Here is a 17490-nt window from a genome sequence, read left to right as displayed (position 1 = left end):
GATTTCTCAAAGACAACCCTCAGGCCCCAGGACCATTCCCATGTCAATAAAGTTGGCTGTTTTAGTGATCTGCCACTCAGTCCCAAGAACCCAGTGCCATTAACCTGCTCAAGTGGCTTTGCTGGAGCAGAAGGGCGGACAGCTAATAACTGCCTACTGGACAATGTCGACTACTTCAGTGACAAAAAACAATAGGGGAAAAAATCAATTTTGATGTGTGCTCTTGGTTTTGTTAGCACTAGCAAAAAGTCCGCCCAAGGTCTCAGTCAGCTCATAGGAAATTACTGTACAGATGGAGACACTGCCCTGACAAGGCCAGCCTTCCCCTCCCAGCCTTTCCTTTATTTGACAGTTACGGCTGCCACCACACCTAGTCTTTGGGCTCCGTTATATCTTAGCCACTGATAGGAGTCCCCCCATGGGAAAGAAGGATGGTGGGACTAAAATGATGTCAGGTACCATGAAGAACATTTTCCCTTTTTGCTTCACAAACTTTTGAACCTTACAAGAGTGTAGCCATCCGCTTCTACAATTTTTTTTGTTCCTCTGCTAACGAATTTTAACAATGCATATCCTGCCAGGAAACATTACCATGCATTAGTGATAAAGCATTACATAAAAAGGTAAACTAAGTTTCCAAGACGCGAATCTAAGCTGATAAACATATTACACTCACAGTTCAACAACTGTGCAAAAAGTAAAAAGAATAAACAGTTTTAGAGAAAGCTTCAAGAATATGGGGGAAAAAACAGGAAGAGTAGATAATGTAATGCCACACTGTCAAAACACTGCCCTGACTATGTATGAAGCACAGCTACTGAACTAAATCAGATTAAACTAATGGCCATGCGTTTAACTTGGGTATGTCTGCACAGTACAGCACAGGCCCAAAGAGGTGAGCTCAAGTACCAGATGGCTTGCCAACACAGCACTCACCCATGGCATTAGAGCTGCTTCTGGGCTGGATAAACAAACTAGAGCCAGGCACGAGCACTATTCTGCTCGCCCAGGAGGCAGGGGTGGTGATGCTGTGCAGCTCGTCAGTGGCTGAGGCACGCTGACTGTCCGGTGACGCAGCAGGGCACACTCACTGGAACGGATCGCTGGAACGCTGTCTGGGCGCTGCTCGAATATGGAGAGGCTGAAAGAAATTAGCAGAGAGGTCCTACGCTGCCTCTCTAAACACAGCCACCAATTAGACGTTTAAGGGACAAATACATTTAAGGGACAGCTGCGAGATAATGGCTGAGCTGAAAGGCCTTCTCCAAGCTCCGCCATTGCTGGGCCGCTCTGCCAAGGCCGCAAGCCTAAAGATGAGGGGACGTCACTTGGTTAGAAAGACATCGAGCTGTTCCCAAGGAAGTCAGACTATGCAGGGCATAGTTCCCACAGGATTGTCACACAGGGCTGGGCTCTGTGGATGGGAGCTCTTAGAGAGGATGTCTGTCACCACACAACCTCTCGTCTTTGTGCCTGAGGGGAGAAGAGTTGAGCCTGAAGCTAAGCCAGCTGTAGTTACTACACGAGAGACATGGTCAGCACAGGAAAGAACAGACAGGCAATCTGACCTCAAAAGAGGTGATAAAGCCTTAGAGGAAACTCATTTTAACGAAAATAAATATATCAAGGAAAGCTGAGAGGTGGGCATGCGGCCACTGTACTATAATGCAGAACCCCCCACGCCACCCCACTCCCCTGCAGCCGTTAGGTCAGGAGTTAGGAAAAGCTGCTGACATGGCCTTCCCACTCCACACAGCTCCTTTCCCCAGCCAGGCACAACCCAGTAAACACTATACCACGAGGGATTTAAAGAGACCATAGCGAAAGATGCCGATTTCTACGCAGGGTACAAACAAAGCGGTCAACGCTCATTCCAACAAACGAGCAAAAAGCCAGGAGAACACCACAAGAAGGATGTCCTGACAGCAAGCTAATTAGTCAAAACATAGCAGTTGGGATTTCCAAGCACCAACAAGCAGTATGCAGGACATACACCTTTATTCAAAAACACAGAAGAGGATATTTCCAGATAGAACAGAGAATGATGTCTGGGGAATTCTTCAGTCACTTTCGTAACCAAAATACACAAGTGCTAGCTAGATCATGCCAAGTCTTCATTCTCACACTTCCAAAGCTGCTCAATTAAGAAGTATGTATTTTGGCACTGCTTTGTGTTTTAAAATAATATAGACAAAGCTAAAAAACAAAGAAATGCTTCAACCCCAGAAGACAATAAACCCAAACATGGCTGAACCATTAGCCTACCGAAAACCTGAAAAAAAAAACCACACAAGACAGACTGACTTTTATGAACTAGTTATTGCCTTACCTGACAGAAACCAAAAATAAACCTATAGAAACAATGAGAAAGACAGGAAACAAAAGCGATGCCTTTTCCAGCATAGTTAGAAGATGAGCAGTCTGTCCTGCTGTATTTTCCTAGAGTCACTACCAAATCTTTTTTAATGCCTCCATGTAGTTGAGGCTGGAACAAAAACTGGAAAGCTCAGATAGAATCTGGGACCTTCAAAAATGCACACCTGCTGTCTTATCAGTGAGCGCATGCTGAGAAATGATGTCAAGTGCACAACTACTGCAGCAGTGAGGAATTCGTTAGGAAAGACAATCAGGAAGCATTTTAATTTATCTTTCAGTGATTTGAGTGGCACCTCCAACAAGAAATTTGATTAAAAGAATCACTTGCAATTCTTCAAGGTGTTGCAGAAAGATGCTGCCACAGATACAGACTCCAGGGCATTGATTTGTATGTTAATTGGATTAAGGATAATCCCAAGTAGCTGCTGAAATAAGACTCCTTGCATTAGCAGAAACACTTAAGAAAACTGCTGTTGATGAATGAGCCTTACTGGTCACTTTCTACTGTTTGGTAGCGCACCAAGAACAGACTCATTCCCTGTTCTTGTGATGTGCCTACCGGTTAGGGCATTAGTTTCAAACTCTGAGCAGAAGGGAATCCTCCCATAGCAAATGATGTCAGGGAAGTAGGAGAGCAGTAGGAGGCCAGCAGTTCTCCTCAGCCTGGCTGCACTTTGTCTCACCTGGAAGAAAACAGGAATGGTGTTTTGGGGAAGGCACAACCATCCTGGCCCTTTACAGCTAGCAGCATGCCGATTCTAAACCTATTAGACTAGAAGTAACTTTATCCTAGCGAGTTACAAATTTCCTTCTGCCAACAAATTTAAGGCATCCCATTGCTGATGACAAATACCTTCCTTATCTCCAAGAACCACTTGGTTATAAACAAGGTCCCACATCTTGCCCACATAACCTGTTGTAGAAAAATCCCTCACTCCCATACCAGCGGATGCTGCAATTCTTCATTTACATAAATCATCTCTATTTTAGATCCCCTGTCCCTCTGATTTATGGCTTTAAAGAAAAACAAACATGAGTTAAGGAAATAAGAGAAAAGAGTTAACGAGCCAACCTTAACAGCTTTGACCACATGCAAATACTGCAGCCATTTGCCTTTTTTCTGCCAGCCGATAACAAGAACAAACATGCAGATAGATATGTAGCACTCTTCCGTCTCTTCAGAGCCTAGGATACTATCCAAAGCACCTCATCTAGGGACTTTAAAGATCAACATCTTTTTAGTGTCATAGAAGTTCTTCATTTCTCCAGCTATCAAATCAAATTGGGGGTGCAATCTCCTTAAAAAAAAAAAATCTTGTTTGCTTGGGGCCTTTCTTTACAGTATAACATTCACTGTACAAACTTTAGGCCAGATAGGACTTTTATCATCAGTATGCTTTACTTAAACTTATGTCTTATTATGTGGAACTGAAAGAAACCCAGACTACTGAAAATCTGGACAGTCTTTCAAGAGAACGTTTATAAAAAAGTTGAGTGAGTTTAACGTGCGTGACATTCCCAAAACCAACACCATCACAACAACAGGTATCCTGACACTCATATAAGGTGCGGGCTCCAAATACTCATGTGATATCATCAAATACGTCTCCAAACTGGCAAAAAGCAAACAGTTCTAAGAAATACTAATTCCACAGGAACCAAGGACTAAGAAAAGTCCAAAATGATAGTGGTTATATAAGAGATTGGATTAAGAATAATCTACAGTGATGTGTGGATATTTACAGAAGACTTGGAAGAATAGAGTTTAAAACAAGAAGAAAAGTTAGTTGTTAAAGGAAACAATTTGCTGTACTAGATTATATTCATGTGACCAAGAAAAAAAATGAGCAGTAAAAGAGATCAGGTATTAAATGTTGGCTCGACTCCTGTTCTAAAGTTCAGGTGCCCCCACGAGCCCTTCCCCTCATTCAAGATGCAGCTCCTCCAGAAGCACACTGAAATTTTGTGGTTCTAATTCAGCTTTAAGTCACTCCCATCACTTGGGGCTTATCTGCCTTTATTCCACTGGGGATATAACGACTGACTGCATGCGAGATGAATAACTATTTAATGCTTGACTGTTCACCTAAAGGTAACATTTTTGTCCTGTTATATGCATCTATGCAGCCAAACCACATCTGTGATGTAATTCTGTGCTGGTAAAACAGGATGTAGTCAATAACAAGCTTGCCTTCTTCCCTACCTAATCATTTTGCCTTCTAATATCACTCTCATCCAGCCCAGAAAGAGGAAGGATTAAAAGGACACTAGGGTGTTCAAAACTATTCGTGTGATTTCATTATTTGGGGTCCTGGTTTTGGCTTTCCCATCAGACAGAGGCAGGTATTGACAGGAAAAGTCTTTCTCAGGAAGGTAAGGTTGCTTGCAACATCCCAAAAGCTGGCATTTCTGCCTCCTTGTTTTACACATTTGGGGGAGGCAAGGGAATAAAATCAGCACTTGGTCACAGCAATCTCATTCAACCTGTATCAGGTTAGTAACTCTATCGTTAAACACCCTAAAAAGCATGCCAGATCTTGCTATTAAAACTCACTGCATTAAGACTTTGATTCACCTCGAGTGGTATTTGATTAAGAAATTGTGAAAGCAACATCTGGAAGATCAACAAATTTAATGCTGCGTATCTCTCAGTGAGCAACACTTCCTATTTTCTCAGGTTTTTTGCTACCAGTCTACTATATTACTCTTCCATACCCAGCCTAAACAAAGCCAAACAAAGCCTGGAAAGAGCCATGCCAGCTCAGTGAAGGTCTACCAGCCCCAGCATTGTGGAATAAAGTGTGGTCATCCAACAAATGGCACAATAAGAAAGTATGTAATGAAGCTTCTCCAGCGTCTTCCAGTTTTCCAGGGAGGTGGGTGCACATACACAGGTACAGCCATCAGTTTATGGCCCTCACTGCAAAGTCTACAGCAAAACAAAAAAACAGCTGCCCTTTCTCCCTACAGCATCCATCAACCTTTCAGATTTGTTAAAGCTCTGCTTTTCTGGACATCTTCCTAGCTGGCTTCTTAAGCTTCCCACTCTACTCCTGGATATTCGGAATTCCACTTGAACGCTTTTAACGTGCCAGAACACTTACTATTTCAATAATGACTTCTCCAGAACTTTTTTTTTTTTTATTATTATGAATGTAATGTTTCCAAACAACATTCTTTGAGACTCAAACAGTATTGCTGTGATAACCCTGTAAGAACCCTATCTCCTCCTGAGTTACTGTTATCCTTACATTAGCTGGGAGATTTTGAGAAGAAATTGACTCTCAGAAGAATTTGGTTGAAACGAATCATTATTCACTAGGGCAAATTCAAAGCTAGCATCCCCTCTGGACAACTGATAGTTCATAGGTTTACACCAACAGTTGGAGGTGGTGGCTTGCCAGGATACGTAGCTCTGCTCAAGTTATACACGGTGATATTTGTGACTTGTTTGAATCAAATTGTTCCTTCTCTGTTTGTTTGTAATTATGCCAACAACAGTCGCAGCTGGAAAAAGTGAATTGTAGCATATATCTTCTGTACAGAAGGTGTTTAAATATTTATCTGATGTACGGCCTTAAAAGAGGCAGTTCTAAGATTTCCTGCTGCGTTGAATTTTATCTGACACTTCCGTCGAACACAATATGCTTTCCTGAGCTACAAAGAATGACTATTGCCATCACTCAGACACTTCATGACTAAAACACGGGACCTAACACCCAGCAGCACACACCATATGTAAACCAGCAGTCCTACAGCCCTGGCCATGGAGACCTTCTGATAGGATCAAATGCACCACCTGAAAATACTGCAAAGCAACACTTCAAGCCAAGGAGGAAATAATTCATGAAACAACAGCAACAAAAGATACCATGTGCAGGCACTGATTTTTGGAGAAACTGGTAGGTTAATCTCTTCTTATATTATTTTATGCACATTTTATATATGTAATATATATTATCGTTTGAATATACCACTGCTGCAAATAGATGTAGAACCAGAGACCTCTCCTGTGTGTTGTAGCAAGCAGTAGGAGGAAGCAATAGGAGGTTGGCCCCCAAAATTCCTTTCAGACAATCTTGCGCAGAACAAGTCAAATATGCAGCATAAAGTCCTTATGAGTACTGTTTTCAGACGAAGACTCTGAAAGTTCACCCATAGCATGCAATGCGTGAGACGGTTGTCATGAAAAACATTCCACATTATAAACTACTATTCTAAAAGCACCAGAGATTGGGCCAGGAATCCAAGCCCCAAGTGATATCAAGTGACTTATTATGCTATTTCCTTCTACCAAAGAAATTACATCTCGCAAGAAAAACCAAAACAGATATCTGAAATAGAACAAATTCTCTCTGGCAACTAAGCAGAAGGTAAAAGAGCAAAAAGAGGCTGTGAGGAAAGATGGGTTAGGTTTATCCTTTATACCGACACTTTGCTGCCCTCCTTGATGAGCTTGAGAAATATTGCTGTAATCATCATATCAACATTTTTTGCCTTCCAGTAATTATGTCACTGTATAATTGAAGCTCCTGAAATTGATGTAAGCACAAGTCTATAAAATATAATAAAAACCCACGGGTGGAACTTAAAGTAGTGAAAATCAGTCAAGAAATAAAAGCACTGCTTTTCTTCTTTATCAGAGTAATTGACAGGGTCTGAGGTAAGTTCTCCATCACTGGTTATCTTTTATCATGACGTTCTTCCACAAACTGAAGGCGCAGATTCAGGTAAGTCCTACAGCCTGAATTAAGAGGGGGACAGGCTAGCTGACTGCAATGATACTCTGACTTCATTTGTTGAGTAGGTTAAGTACCTGGAAAAACAGTCTAAGTCAAATACCTTACTTTGCAACAGCTAAATATTTGAAAGTTACCATAGCACCTCAATATTCCCAAGATGTAACACAAGAGGACAAGAGAGAAACTTCTGAAATACCGCCTCCAAATGTGGTCACTGCAGCACACGCCGCTCTAGCCTGGTACAGAGCCAATGGCTACCTTCTTCTGGAGCACAAGATAACCAAAATTCTGAGACAAAACATCTCTCCCCCAACCAGCGGTGCCCCACTGAAATTGTTGGCTCTTGGGCCAAACTAATAGCGAGCACAGAAATATGAACTGACAAACTGATCATCACCGAACACCACACAGCTCTCCCGGAGGACGTATGAAGAAAAGGAGCTTTCAGACCAGACAAATTAAGCACGGGGGAGGACCACAGTAGCTCATCCAACCACTTGATACACGCGCTGGGAAGGACATGATGTTGAGAAATTCAAGCCTGATAAATTTCCCACCACTGAGCCAGGAAGCAGAGGGTTGGAGGAAGAAAATACCGCTTGCCACTCAAGAAGGTATTGCATAAAGTATAACCACACGTCTAGAATACTTCAGCATTCTCTTGCATTTCTCAGTGGCACCACCCATTACAGGCTCAGAAGAACACAGCACATCCCTAGAGACACTTACCTCCAGAGTTTTTCCTCCCACTGGCACTTGACCGACAAAAACTGACTCACTGGGTACAGGGCAGCTCACAGCTATCTCAGCTCTTCAAGCAAACACGCAGATTTCTGTAGCCAAAACCTACCACTTTACCAGCCCACAAGGTTTTCCCCCCTCCTCTGGGTTACACATAAGCTGAACTGAGGTTCTCGGTCAGGCAAGCCCTGCCTTTGCTGGGAGGCAGCATCACACCGACTTTGCACTCGGAAGGTCCGTGGCAGGACTGGGCTGCACTAGTCAAGGGAAAATCTCCCCCAGAGCATCCAGGGGCCGTCCAGGGTGCTTAAAACACCAGAGGCACAGACCTGTCAGGCTTACAGCCTGTTATCTTGTGCAAGACACAGGTTTACCAGCAAAAAAGGCAGCTCAGTTCTCAGCGGAGTACAGACTAATGGGGTGGGAATAGCGAACCATAAAAACGATCAGCACGCACATCTCAATCCTAACAAGCCAATATGTACAGAGTCTGTAAAGGCTCTTCAGAGAGCATCAGTTATACCATACAACTGATTTACATTTTTCAAGGAAATAATTGAAGCTGTTCAGCTTGCTCCAAAGGCCCAATGGGAAGGAGAAAACCCTCAAGATACCTATGTGGCAGCTTTGCAGCAGCATGAGACTAAACAAATGGAAAAACCTAAAATAGCTTGCGACGGTTTATCATTAATCAGTATGAATTACTTGGCAGAATGCAGTATCTTTCAGTGCAACTTTGTGGCACCTTTCCCAAAGAACTAATACAAACACGAGTGCATAGCAAGAGATTCAGGGAACAGGGGAAAAGGGATGTCATCGCTGATTAAGTTGCTGATGGCAAGAAACAAAAAAATAACACTACAGAGGGTAGCACCTGTGTGGCTGAAAAACATGACTGGCATGTTCCAGCTGCTTCATTTGGCAAGGTTAAATTCACCACAGAAGAATCATAACCATACTACAAAACACTGAAGTCTTCTGAATTGCCTCCTCGCACCGTTCTCCAGACACCATTTCTCCAACAGTTTTATTTCAGCATTTGCCCAGATCGGATAGAATATTTTGAACTCTTCCTCTTATAAAATCACTCATCTATTCACAAAAGAGCATTACTGTTGAACATATGAAGGTATGAGGATATAAGAGAGGGGCATTATCTTTCTTCAGAGCCAGTGATATAACTGTAAAACTGCAGAAAAAGCTTCCAGCCCAGACAACTTGTATCAAGATTACAAAGAGACCCTTGTGCTGGCAGATCCTGGCAGAAGATCTAAGTACCCAAACTATTCCATTTTTGCAACTATATGACACAATCTAAAACTAAATATAATTTATATATAGGCATTTGGTGCTCCAAATTTACAGTCATCATCACAGCCTTTCTGAACTCTGATTTGGACTCTTGAATAGATATCAAAGCACTTTTGCTTTGACCCTCAGCGTTGGTTTTCAGAGGTTGCATGGATAGTAGCAGACCTCTTTTCTATGTTTGCATATGGATATACCTGTAATGCTTTAGTTCCCACTTATGATCACCTTCTGCAGAAGGTAGTTTCGCAGTTACATGTCTTTATATATAACAGGTCATTAACACACTGTATGCACCTTTAAAAGGAATTGAAAAGTTTTAATGGGTTTCCAACCATCACTCCGATTGCTAGTAGATTTAAACAGAGAAGGTAAGTTCCATGAATGACCAGACTGCAGACCTTGCATTTGCAAGCCTAAAAATCATAACTCCGCTTCAGACAGGCAGAGAAGCTAGCTAGAATGAGTAAAAAGCACCAGCCCAAAATAGTTCAGACTAGTCTCCACCCTGCTGGAATCACCCTCATTATTACTTTTGTCCAAACAATATACAGTAGTCCTTACATTCAAAGAATTCGAAAACGTGTGTCTGGAAAGCAATTTGACAGTTAGGTCATGCTCACATGTAAAAACCCAAATTACAAGTGCTGACAGTATCAGTATCTTACACATCCCAGAGCCTACATCTCTAGAAAAGTATGAACTTTCCTTACATAAAGGTGTTACAAAATCTACCTGCAAACAAAATAAGATCATTTAGATGTTTGAAAGGACTTTGACCTTAATCATTGAAAGAAAAAAATAGAGAGAACATAGTGAAATTCTGAAACATTAAAATGAAATTCTGAAACATTAAAATGAAATTCTGAAACATTAAAATGAAAAAACAATTTTCCCATATTTGTATCGCTCCAGCTATTTTACACATTAAGTCATACAATGATGGGTATTGCCACAAAATCTGGAGCTGTATCAAGATGAGCTCTCCATGGACTGAGGACCCACAAAGCTGAGAGAGGTCATCATTACTAAAGCTTTGTGAATATTACTTGTCAAATACATGAACAATTGCAAATACCTAATCAGAGCTATCCAGCGCCACAGCATGAAAACAGCTAAACAGCAGATATCAAAAGTTACCTCTTACATCGTGCTTTGAACCAGCCTTGTCATTAAGCTTCATACATCGATAAAGGATATTCCATGCAAAGAGTGAGGTTTCAATATTTTAGGTGTTGCTTCTTTCCAAGCGTTGTAATAAAATATTTTATTCTGTAGCAGCGTAAACCACTATTTAGCTAATCTGATTTGGAGGAAGTTCTCTAGTCTTAGGCCCTAATTTTAGTGAAAACAGTAATAAGCTCTTTCCATCAAATCACAAAAATATACTGGACTGACCTTCCATTGTTCCTTGGGAAGCAGTCTCACTACCACGATGTCACCATTCAGGGCTCTGTTGCGAGCAACCACTCCATCAATAAAGATATCACGAGTCCCGTCCTAGTCAAAGAGGAAGAAAAACAAATGCCACAGCAAAACGAGTTGGTATGAGGTTTAAAATACTATCATCAAAAAAAGACACCTTGGTGAGACAAACATCCTGCAGTTGTGCACAGAAATGAAATGGATTCACCAGATGCTCTTCAATATGCAATATCTTTCAGCAAATAAGTTCCTTCATAAGTATGTGCCAGCACAGTAGTTGCACAGTATTTACTCAAGACAGAGCCAAGCCTTCAAAACGTATTGTCTGCAAATTCTGTTTAGTTCCTCTACAATTACTCTTGGGAATGGGTAGAGCGTTTTCTGCAGTCGCAGTTCTTCAAGTATTAAGTTCCCAGTTCAAGCACTGCAAAAGCTATCGCTCAGAACATGCTTACAAGACGGTCTGCAAAGTGCCCCGTGCAGAGCTGCCTGCTGCTCTCCTGGGAAAGCAAGGGAGGAAGGACAAGTAGTGCAGGACAAGCAAGCCAGTCAGTGAAGGTGGCATGGACTGAGGCTGAGGGGGTAGTTTCTTCTTTAAATGAACTAACACCATATATTCCACATATATTATTTGGTGTAACTAATGTTAGAACAGATTCAAAAAAATGATGACTACAGATGCCAAGTGCAAGCCAGAAGATCATTTACTGTAACAGGCATGTTGGGACACCTTCTCTCAAAACTCTTTGTTAACATCCTTGCACAAGAGCTTCTACTAATTGTAGACACTGATTATCCACCCCAGACATGTTTGGCATTCTGCTAATCTAGATTTGGATTGGAAGATTTTCTTCAGGGGGTGAATAAAGATGAAGTTTTCCAAAGATGCTAACGCAGAGGTTTTAGTTTTTAAAGGATTGCTAATTTTGTCCTTTTTGGCTTATTACCTATAGCACTCTTGCTGCTTTCATCCCTATTCCCCTGTAATTCAGTATATGAAGAAGTCCGTGCATCTGCTTACAGTACCACGAACGTGTCAAACAATGTGAGCATTTAGTTTCAACATGAGCAGTCACCACAGTTTTTCTACAGAGGAAACTTTTCATCATTTTGAAGTACAAAAAAAGAGGATGAGTTTCTTTAGATTAGAACTTCATTGTCCTTCAATGAAAAAACAGCCTCACAGGAATTAAAATCTCCATCACAACTTCAGTGCCTTCTCGGATACACGCTCCTGAATCTCAAATGCTCAAGTAAATCTAATCAGAACTACAAGTATATTCAGTCTCCAAGAAAAACTTCTTTTATAACCTGAAAACATGAAGCCTTAATATCACAAATATCTTACTCTGCTTAGATACCAAAACAATAAAACAGCAGAACCCTGCCATGATGTGAAACTAAGGCTGTCCTCCAAGAGACCAAATTACTCTTAGAAAGAAAAGTAGCAGCAGCTCAACAGCTGTGTGAAAGCTGCCTCCCATGACAAGATGCAGAAAAATTGCAAAGCCTCTTGGACCAACATAATTCAAATTGGAAACCGTTCTTTTCAAAAAAGCCAGATTTTTTACACATGGTCTTATTCGTCATTTCTCCCCACCCCCTTCTTTCTGCCCAAGCTTCTTACCTAAATCCACCACACGTATAAAAAGAAAAGTTCAAAGTCACTTTTAAAGGAAAATGCCTCTTCTTTTTTTTTTTTTGTCTGTACATGCAGCTGCTCTATACTACAAACACAGGCTGGTATTCATGATGATTTGTTTGTTCTACACTTTTTTCCTGTTTTCTTTCTCCTGCATCCAAGAAAATGGAAGGCAGACCCTTTCCTCTACTCCGTATAAAAGTGCCTGATGTGTCACACCACTTAAAGCTTCGTCTCCATACTGTGCAGGAGCCTGATCTTGAATTACAGCCACTCTCGCTTAATACACATATATATGCATATATATACACACACCTGTTTTACAGCAGTCAATTTCAGTGCCTACAACAACAGGTGTAATTAGGAGTTTGCCATCAGCTTTGTTTCTTGCCTTGGGGCAAAACCATTTCTGTACCTAGAGCTCCAGGCCCATGATTCGGGGTGAACTTCCATACCTCCAAGAACACCTGCATATCCCACTTTTTCCTTCAGTGTCCTGAACTCCACACAGCTGGCCCTTCCAATCACTAACAAAGTTAAAATGGAACCGAACTACATCACAACGCAATCCCTTGCAAAAATCTCAACTGCCCTCCAGGTGCAATGGAGCAGGGCACTGGTACTACTCAGTGGCCATCTGTGAGTATCAGTGGCATGTCTCTGCCTCCATCAGACAAGAGGAAGACCTGCTACCCTTTCATCTGCTCTAGAAGTGTTCCACAAACGCAGCCCACCCACAGACACTCTACCACTCGTGCTCAGGAGTATCGTTCTTTAACTTGACAGTGTCGTCATTTCAGACATCACACCATGGAAGGCACAAGATAGGCAGAGATTTAAATGCTCGTGCCCATTCTCCAGGAGTTTTTTTAAGAGAAAGGCTCCAGGCTTGCCCCTCAACTCTTCACACAACAATGAGACAGACAGAGCACATTTGCAGCAAAAAATACCCTGGGACTTCTGCTGTTAGAAGGTGAACAGCTGTTGCATTTGAACTCCATGAAGCCGTAGCCAAATGAGAGCTGAAGAGAAAGGGGTACAGTGCCCGAGTCAACAGCAGGAGAGAAAGGGTGATTTTTCACAGCTGTAGCTCTTGCAGCATCTGGCAACGATGGGAAGTCCTGCAGAACACTAAGGCTGCAAACCCTCCTGCTACCCTCCCTGGCCACTGCTGTTATATGAACGATAAGCTTCCTGATGCATCTGTCGAAGAGAGGACCATGCCCACACCAGCCAGTCAACTCTATCTGGGTGTGATTCTGCTTGTTACCAGGACAAGGCAGATTCTAGGATCCAGGTCCACAAAGAGAAATGAAGTAGAAAGATAAGTGAGATAACCTCAGCTAACCTTCCTTTGCAGGACAGCGAGCAATCTTACTGCACAAGGCACCAGGGGCAATTAAGGGTAAAGCTTCACATGCAATTAAACTCACAGGAGTAGCTGGATTTCACATTTAACCAAGTACTTTGTAATTTCAGAGAATATATTTAACAGCTTACACTTATCACACCTCTGAGGCCACCTGTAAAGAAAGAATCTCAGTTCCTTGATCACTTACACACTCAGTCCTGCTTTACTGATGTACTAGAGAGCTGCTCTGTACTTCTTCCTCTAGTTCGTGTTAAGAATCTGCTTGATGCACCCCTGACCTTTCTCCACCTCTGCGATCCCAGTCTTCTCTAACACAGGGGGCTCCGAAACATTAACCCCGATGAATAAAGTGAATGGACACTGCCACAAATTCCAAGGCTTTGAGTCCAAGCTCCAGCACAACAGCGCTGTCAGTAGCAGGGGCAACAACAGGGTCCGCGTTTCACTGCCTTGGTGCAGGCCCTGCCTTCTCTCCCCCACACCAACAAACCATTTTAATATGAAATTCTCTCTCTCATTGATAGTAACACTTTGACCAAGTCAGTTCCAGATAAAAAGCTTTGGCTATGCCAGCTGTGAGGTCACCTTCCTTACTGGAAGTCCTTGAAATTGTGAGAGCCCCACTTTTCTGTCAAAAAAAAAAAAAAAAAAAGGAAAGAAGAGAGAAGAGGCACAAACCAGTCCCGTGTGACAAGTACATCCTAAGCCAACCAATATATAGTTAGTGCAAAAGCGGGCACATGAAAGAGAATCACACGTATTATTTCTGGAATGACTTTTCAAATTAGCTCATGCAGCAGATCGAAAATGGAGAGCATATTTGTTTAGGGAAGATTAACTTAAATCAGTGGAAAGACTATAAAACGACTATAAAACTTCTGTAGCCATAAAGCAAGGGTTTACAATTACGCTATGTGGTGGTCCTCAAATCTGAGTTCAGCTGGTTTCTGTGGCACCCAGTGGTATCCCCAGTTTCGGCACAAGTAAGTAGTTCTTTGAGGTACGAAAAAGCAAAATTTGTTTGGGAATATCTGATTTAAAAGAAAATCCAGATCACATTCAGTTATTCCAACACGTTCACCTCTGAGTGACCTTTCATACACAGCATAACTCCTGTATTAATGCACCTTTACTTATGAACTTTAAAGCATTATAAAATTACACTTACTGGAGATGGAATGAAGGCTTCATGGTACTTCTTAGGATTTATTCTCAAGGGTCCCTTAAAAAAAAAAAAGAGAAGGAGAAAGATTATGCCTGAATCTTATTAATTTTATATAAGATCAGTTAAATTAGAGAGCTGTGGGTAATACATCTACTGTGAAACACGAGAGATACATCTAAATTTCCATTATACATTTCAAGTCTTGACAACTTAGCATCCAAGCAATTTCTAGCCAAAAGGCAGTTTCATGATAGGCTTAAGCTGATCTACTACAGTCTGTCATGGAAGAGATGTTGAATCATTAGCTGTTGCTGCTACTGGATGAACTAAGGATCCAAGCCCTCCTGTTCCCTTCACATATTTTCTGCTGAGCATCCACCAACTTCATTTAAAAACAGACAACCGAAACCATTTGTTTTGCTCTGCTTTGGAAAAGGAGAGCGTTGGCTTTGCTTATTTTGGAGAACAGGAGGTAAAAGGAAAAGATGACCTGCTGAGGTTGCAGGTGCAAGCCTTTTGAGGCTCTGGCTGTTTAAGCAGTTCCTGCAGACAGACAGTAGCAATAACCCTGCGATAAAGAACATTTTCATAGATGAATCAAAATAATTTTCTAAAATCAAACATTTCAGGTCTAGAGCATTAAATTCTGCTTAAACGCTTTCAAAGTCAGTCTGTCTTAAACACATTTGAAACTCTCATCTGTCCATTTTGTCTTTATTATCTTCCAACTCAAAGTTCAAGTCACCTGCAACAAATTCATATCATCCCTCCAAAGTAAACCAAGCAGTTCCTTGCAGTCAGGCCCATCCAAGAGAAAGGGAGAGCCAAACAAGGAGTCACAAGCTATGCAAGTGTGATTCCCTTCCCAGGAGGGTCCTGGGAACTGGGATTCAGGTGGCTGCAGTTATAACTGAGAGCATTTGATTCTTATGGAAATACAGCTTTGTTAACTAGATAGCTGCCTTAATGCAGGCGTTTGCTTTGTGATGAAAAGTTAAAACTTTCTCCATTTGTGTATTTGAAATAACACCGGCCAATTTGTTATGTGAGCAGATTCCATCCATTTGTGCTTCTGAGTTAAGCAATCATAGGAACCTCTCCCAGAATTTTTTTTTTTTTATTCTGGGAAACACTCAGACAACAGGAAAATAAAGCTAATTACATGTGAAAGTTTTGCTGCCTTGAAAAGGAATTTGCAGATTTAGGAAGATTTTCATTGTTTTTATTTGCTTAAGTTTGGAAACACTAGCACCATATATTCTATATTCTTTAGGCATTATTTGAGTACTTTGCTGTGATGTTTTAATTTTTGCCTTATGTAACTAATACTAATGAGCACACTAGCCATGTGGCAAGCACAACCCAGAACAAGAAAAAAAATAAACAAAAACAAACCACTGGTAGCAACCATGGGGATACTTTATGCCTCAAGATACTTTACAAAGATCTCCCCATAGTCTTTTCCCCCGTTATTTCCCAGAATCAACTATCAAAAACGATACACTCTTAGTAACAGAAGCTGCTATGGAGAGAAAGGAAAAACTGAAGACGGGTGGTTGCTCTGCTTGACAATGAGTCAAATAATTCCCATAGCCAGCATCTACCCAACAGCACAAAGCAGATGAGGGGATATCTTGTGTTACTCTGGAGAACCCAGTTGAACAGTTTGGGACAGCTGTCAATCAGCCAGGTGCAAATGCCTATTATGTGTGTGAAAAATCATGTTTTGTGTCCATGGTCCAGAAGGCACCAAAGGGGCTACATGCACACGAATGCCTAGCTCAGGCAAACACACACAAAAAAAGTGTTACCGTGCTTAGTGTAGTGGGTTTCTCTATTTTATATGCGCTACCTAATTATGATCAGCATTAGAATTCTTACGTCAAGTAGCATTAAAATACTCCAGCTCTTTCTTTCAAGCAAGGAACTCCCAAAATTTATCTTAGAAAGCAGATGGGCCCTATTATCTGTGCCTATGAAAATCCTATTTACAATGTTGTACATTTCACGCTGTGATATCATATCTGGAACCAGTCACTCTCCCCATCTGTAATGAACAACTGTTCTCATATGTGTATTCGGGGGTGAGGATCTGGCTGCAGAGTCTCATGATGTCACACTAATGTTATATTATTTTACAATAGCTCACGAATAATAGCTGCTATATTTATCAGTGTTTTTATGTCAGTAGGGCCTTTGTTTTGAAAAGGAAGAAGAAAGGTTTGGAGGAAGGTTTCTAAAACACTTTCTGATGATTCCAGTCAGCTTCACAAAGAGTTGCCAAAAAAGTTTCTAACCTCAACTTTCTGCAGCAACATACAAAAAGGTCATGATTTCTCGAGTTCCTCTGCTAGAACCAGGACAGGCAATACTCAGACTAAGCTTCAAGCATCTCAAATCAAGCAGTGTGTACCAGGTATCCTAACACATACGCCTCAATTGGTTTGTATGTGTCCAAAAAAAAAAAAAAGTCATGGTTCAAGTACCTGCCTGCTACTGAGGCCAACTTGGAAAAAACAGCCCACAAAAATCAGGGAAACCCCAGCCTTCATACGCACAAAGGAACAGCTCTCCAAGAAAAAAAACATCCTCTTGATGGCAACACAGGCCGAGAGCCTCTGCATGGTGCGTACTCACTCCGCCTGACCCCAGCAGCCCGGCAGGGAGGGTCTGGGAGACGCTGGAGGCGTGGAGCAGACATGAGGTTCTGGCCGGCGCA

General features: G+C 41.7%; 1 protein-coding gene across 1 annotated transcript in view; it reads right to left on the bottom strand.

Annotated features, from left to right (window-relative positions):
* Positions 1–17490, bottom strand: part of DIS3L2 (DIS3 like 3'-5' exoribonuclease 2) — a 192329-nt gene that overhangs the window by 150940 nt on the left and 23899 nt on the right. Inside the window, 2 exon segments of the mRNA XM_035544858.2 lie at positions 10566–10667; positions 14775–14828. Of these exon segments, the coding sequence (XP_035400751.1) occupies positions 10566–10667; positions 14775–14828 (156 nt within the window).

Source organism: Cygnus atratus, chromosome 9, assembly GCF_013377495.2.
Source record: "Cygnus atratus isolate AKBS03 ecotype Queensland, Australia chromosome 9, CAtr_DNAZoo_HiC_assembly, whole genome shotgun sequence".
Taxonomy (NCBI): Eukaryota; Metazoa; Chordata; class Aves; order Anseriformes; family Anatidae; genus Cygnus; species Cygnus atratus.
Note: the sequence above shows the minus strand (reverse complement) of the source record. Positions and strands in the feature narration are given on the sequence as shown.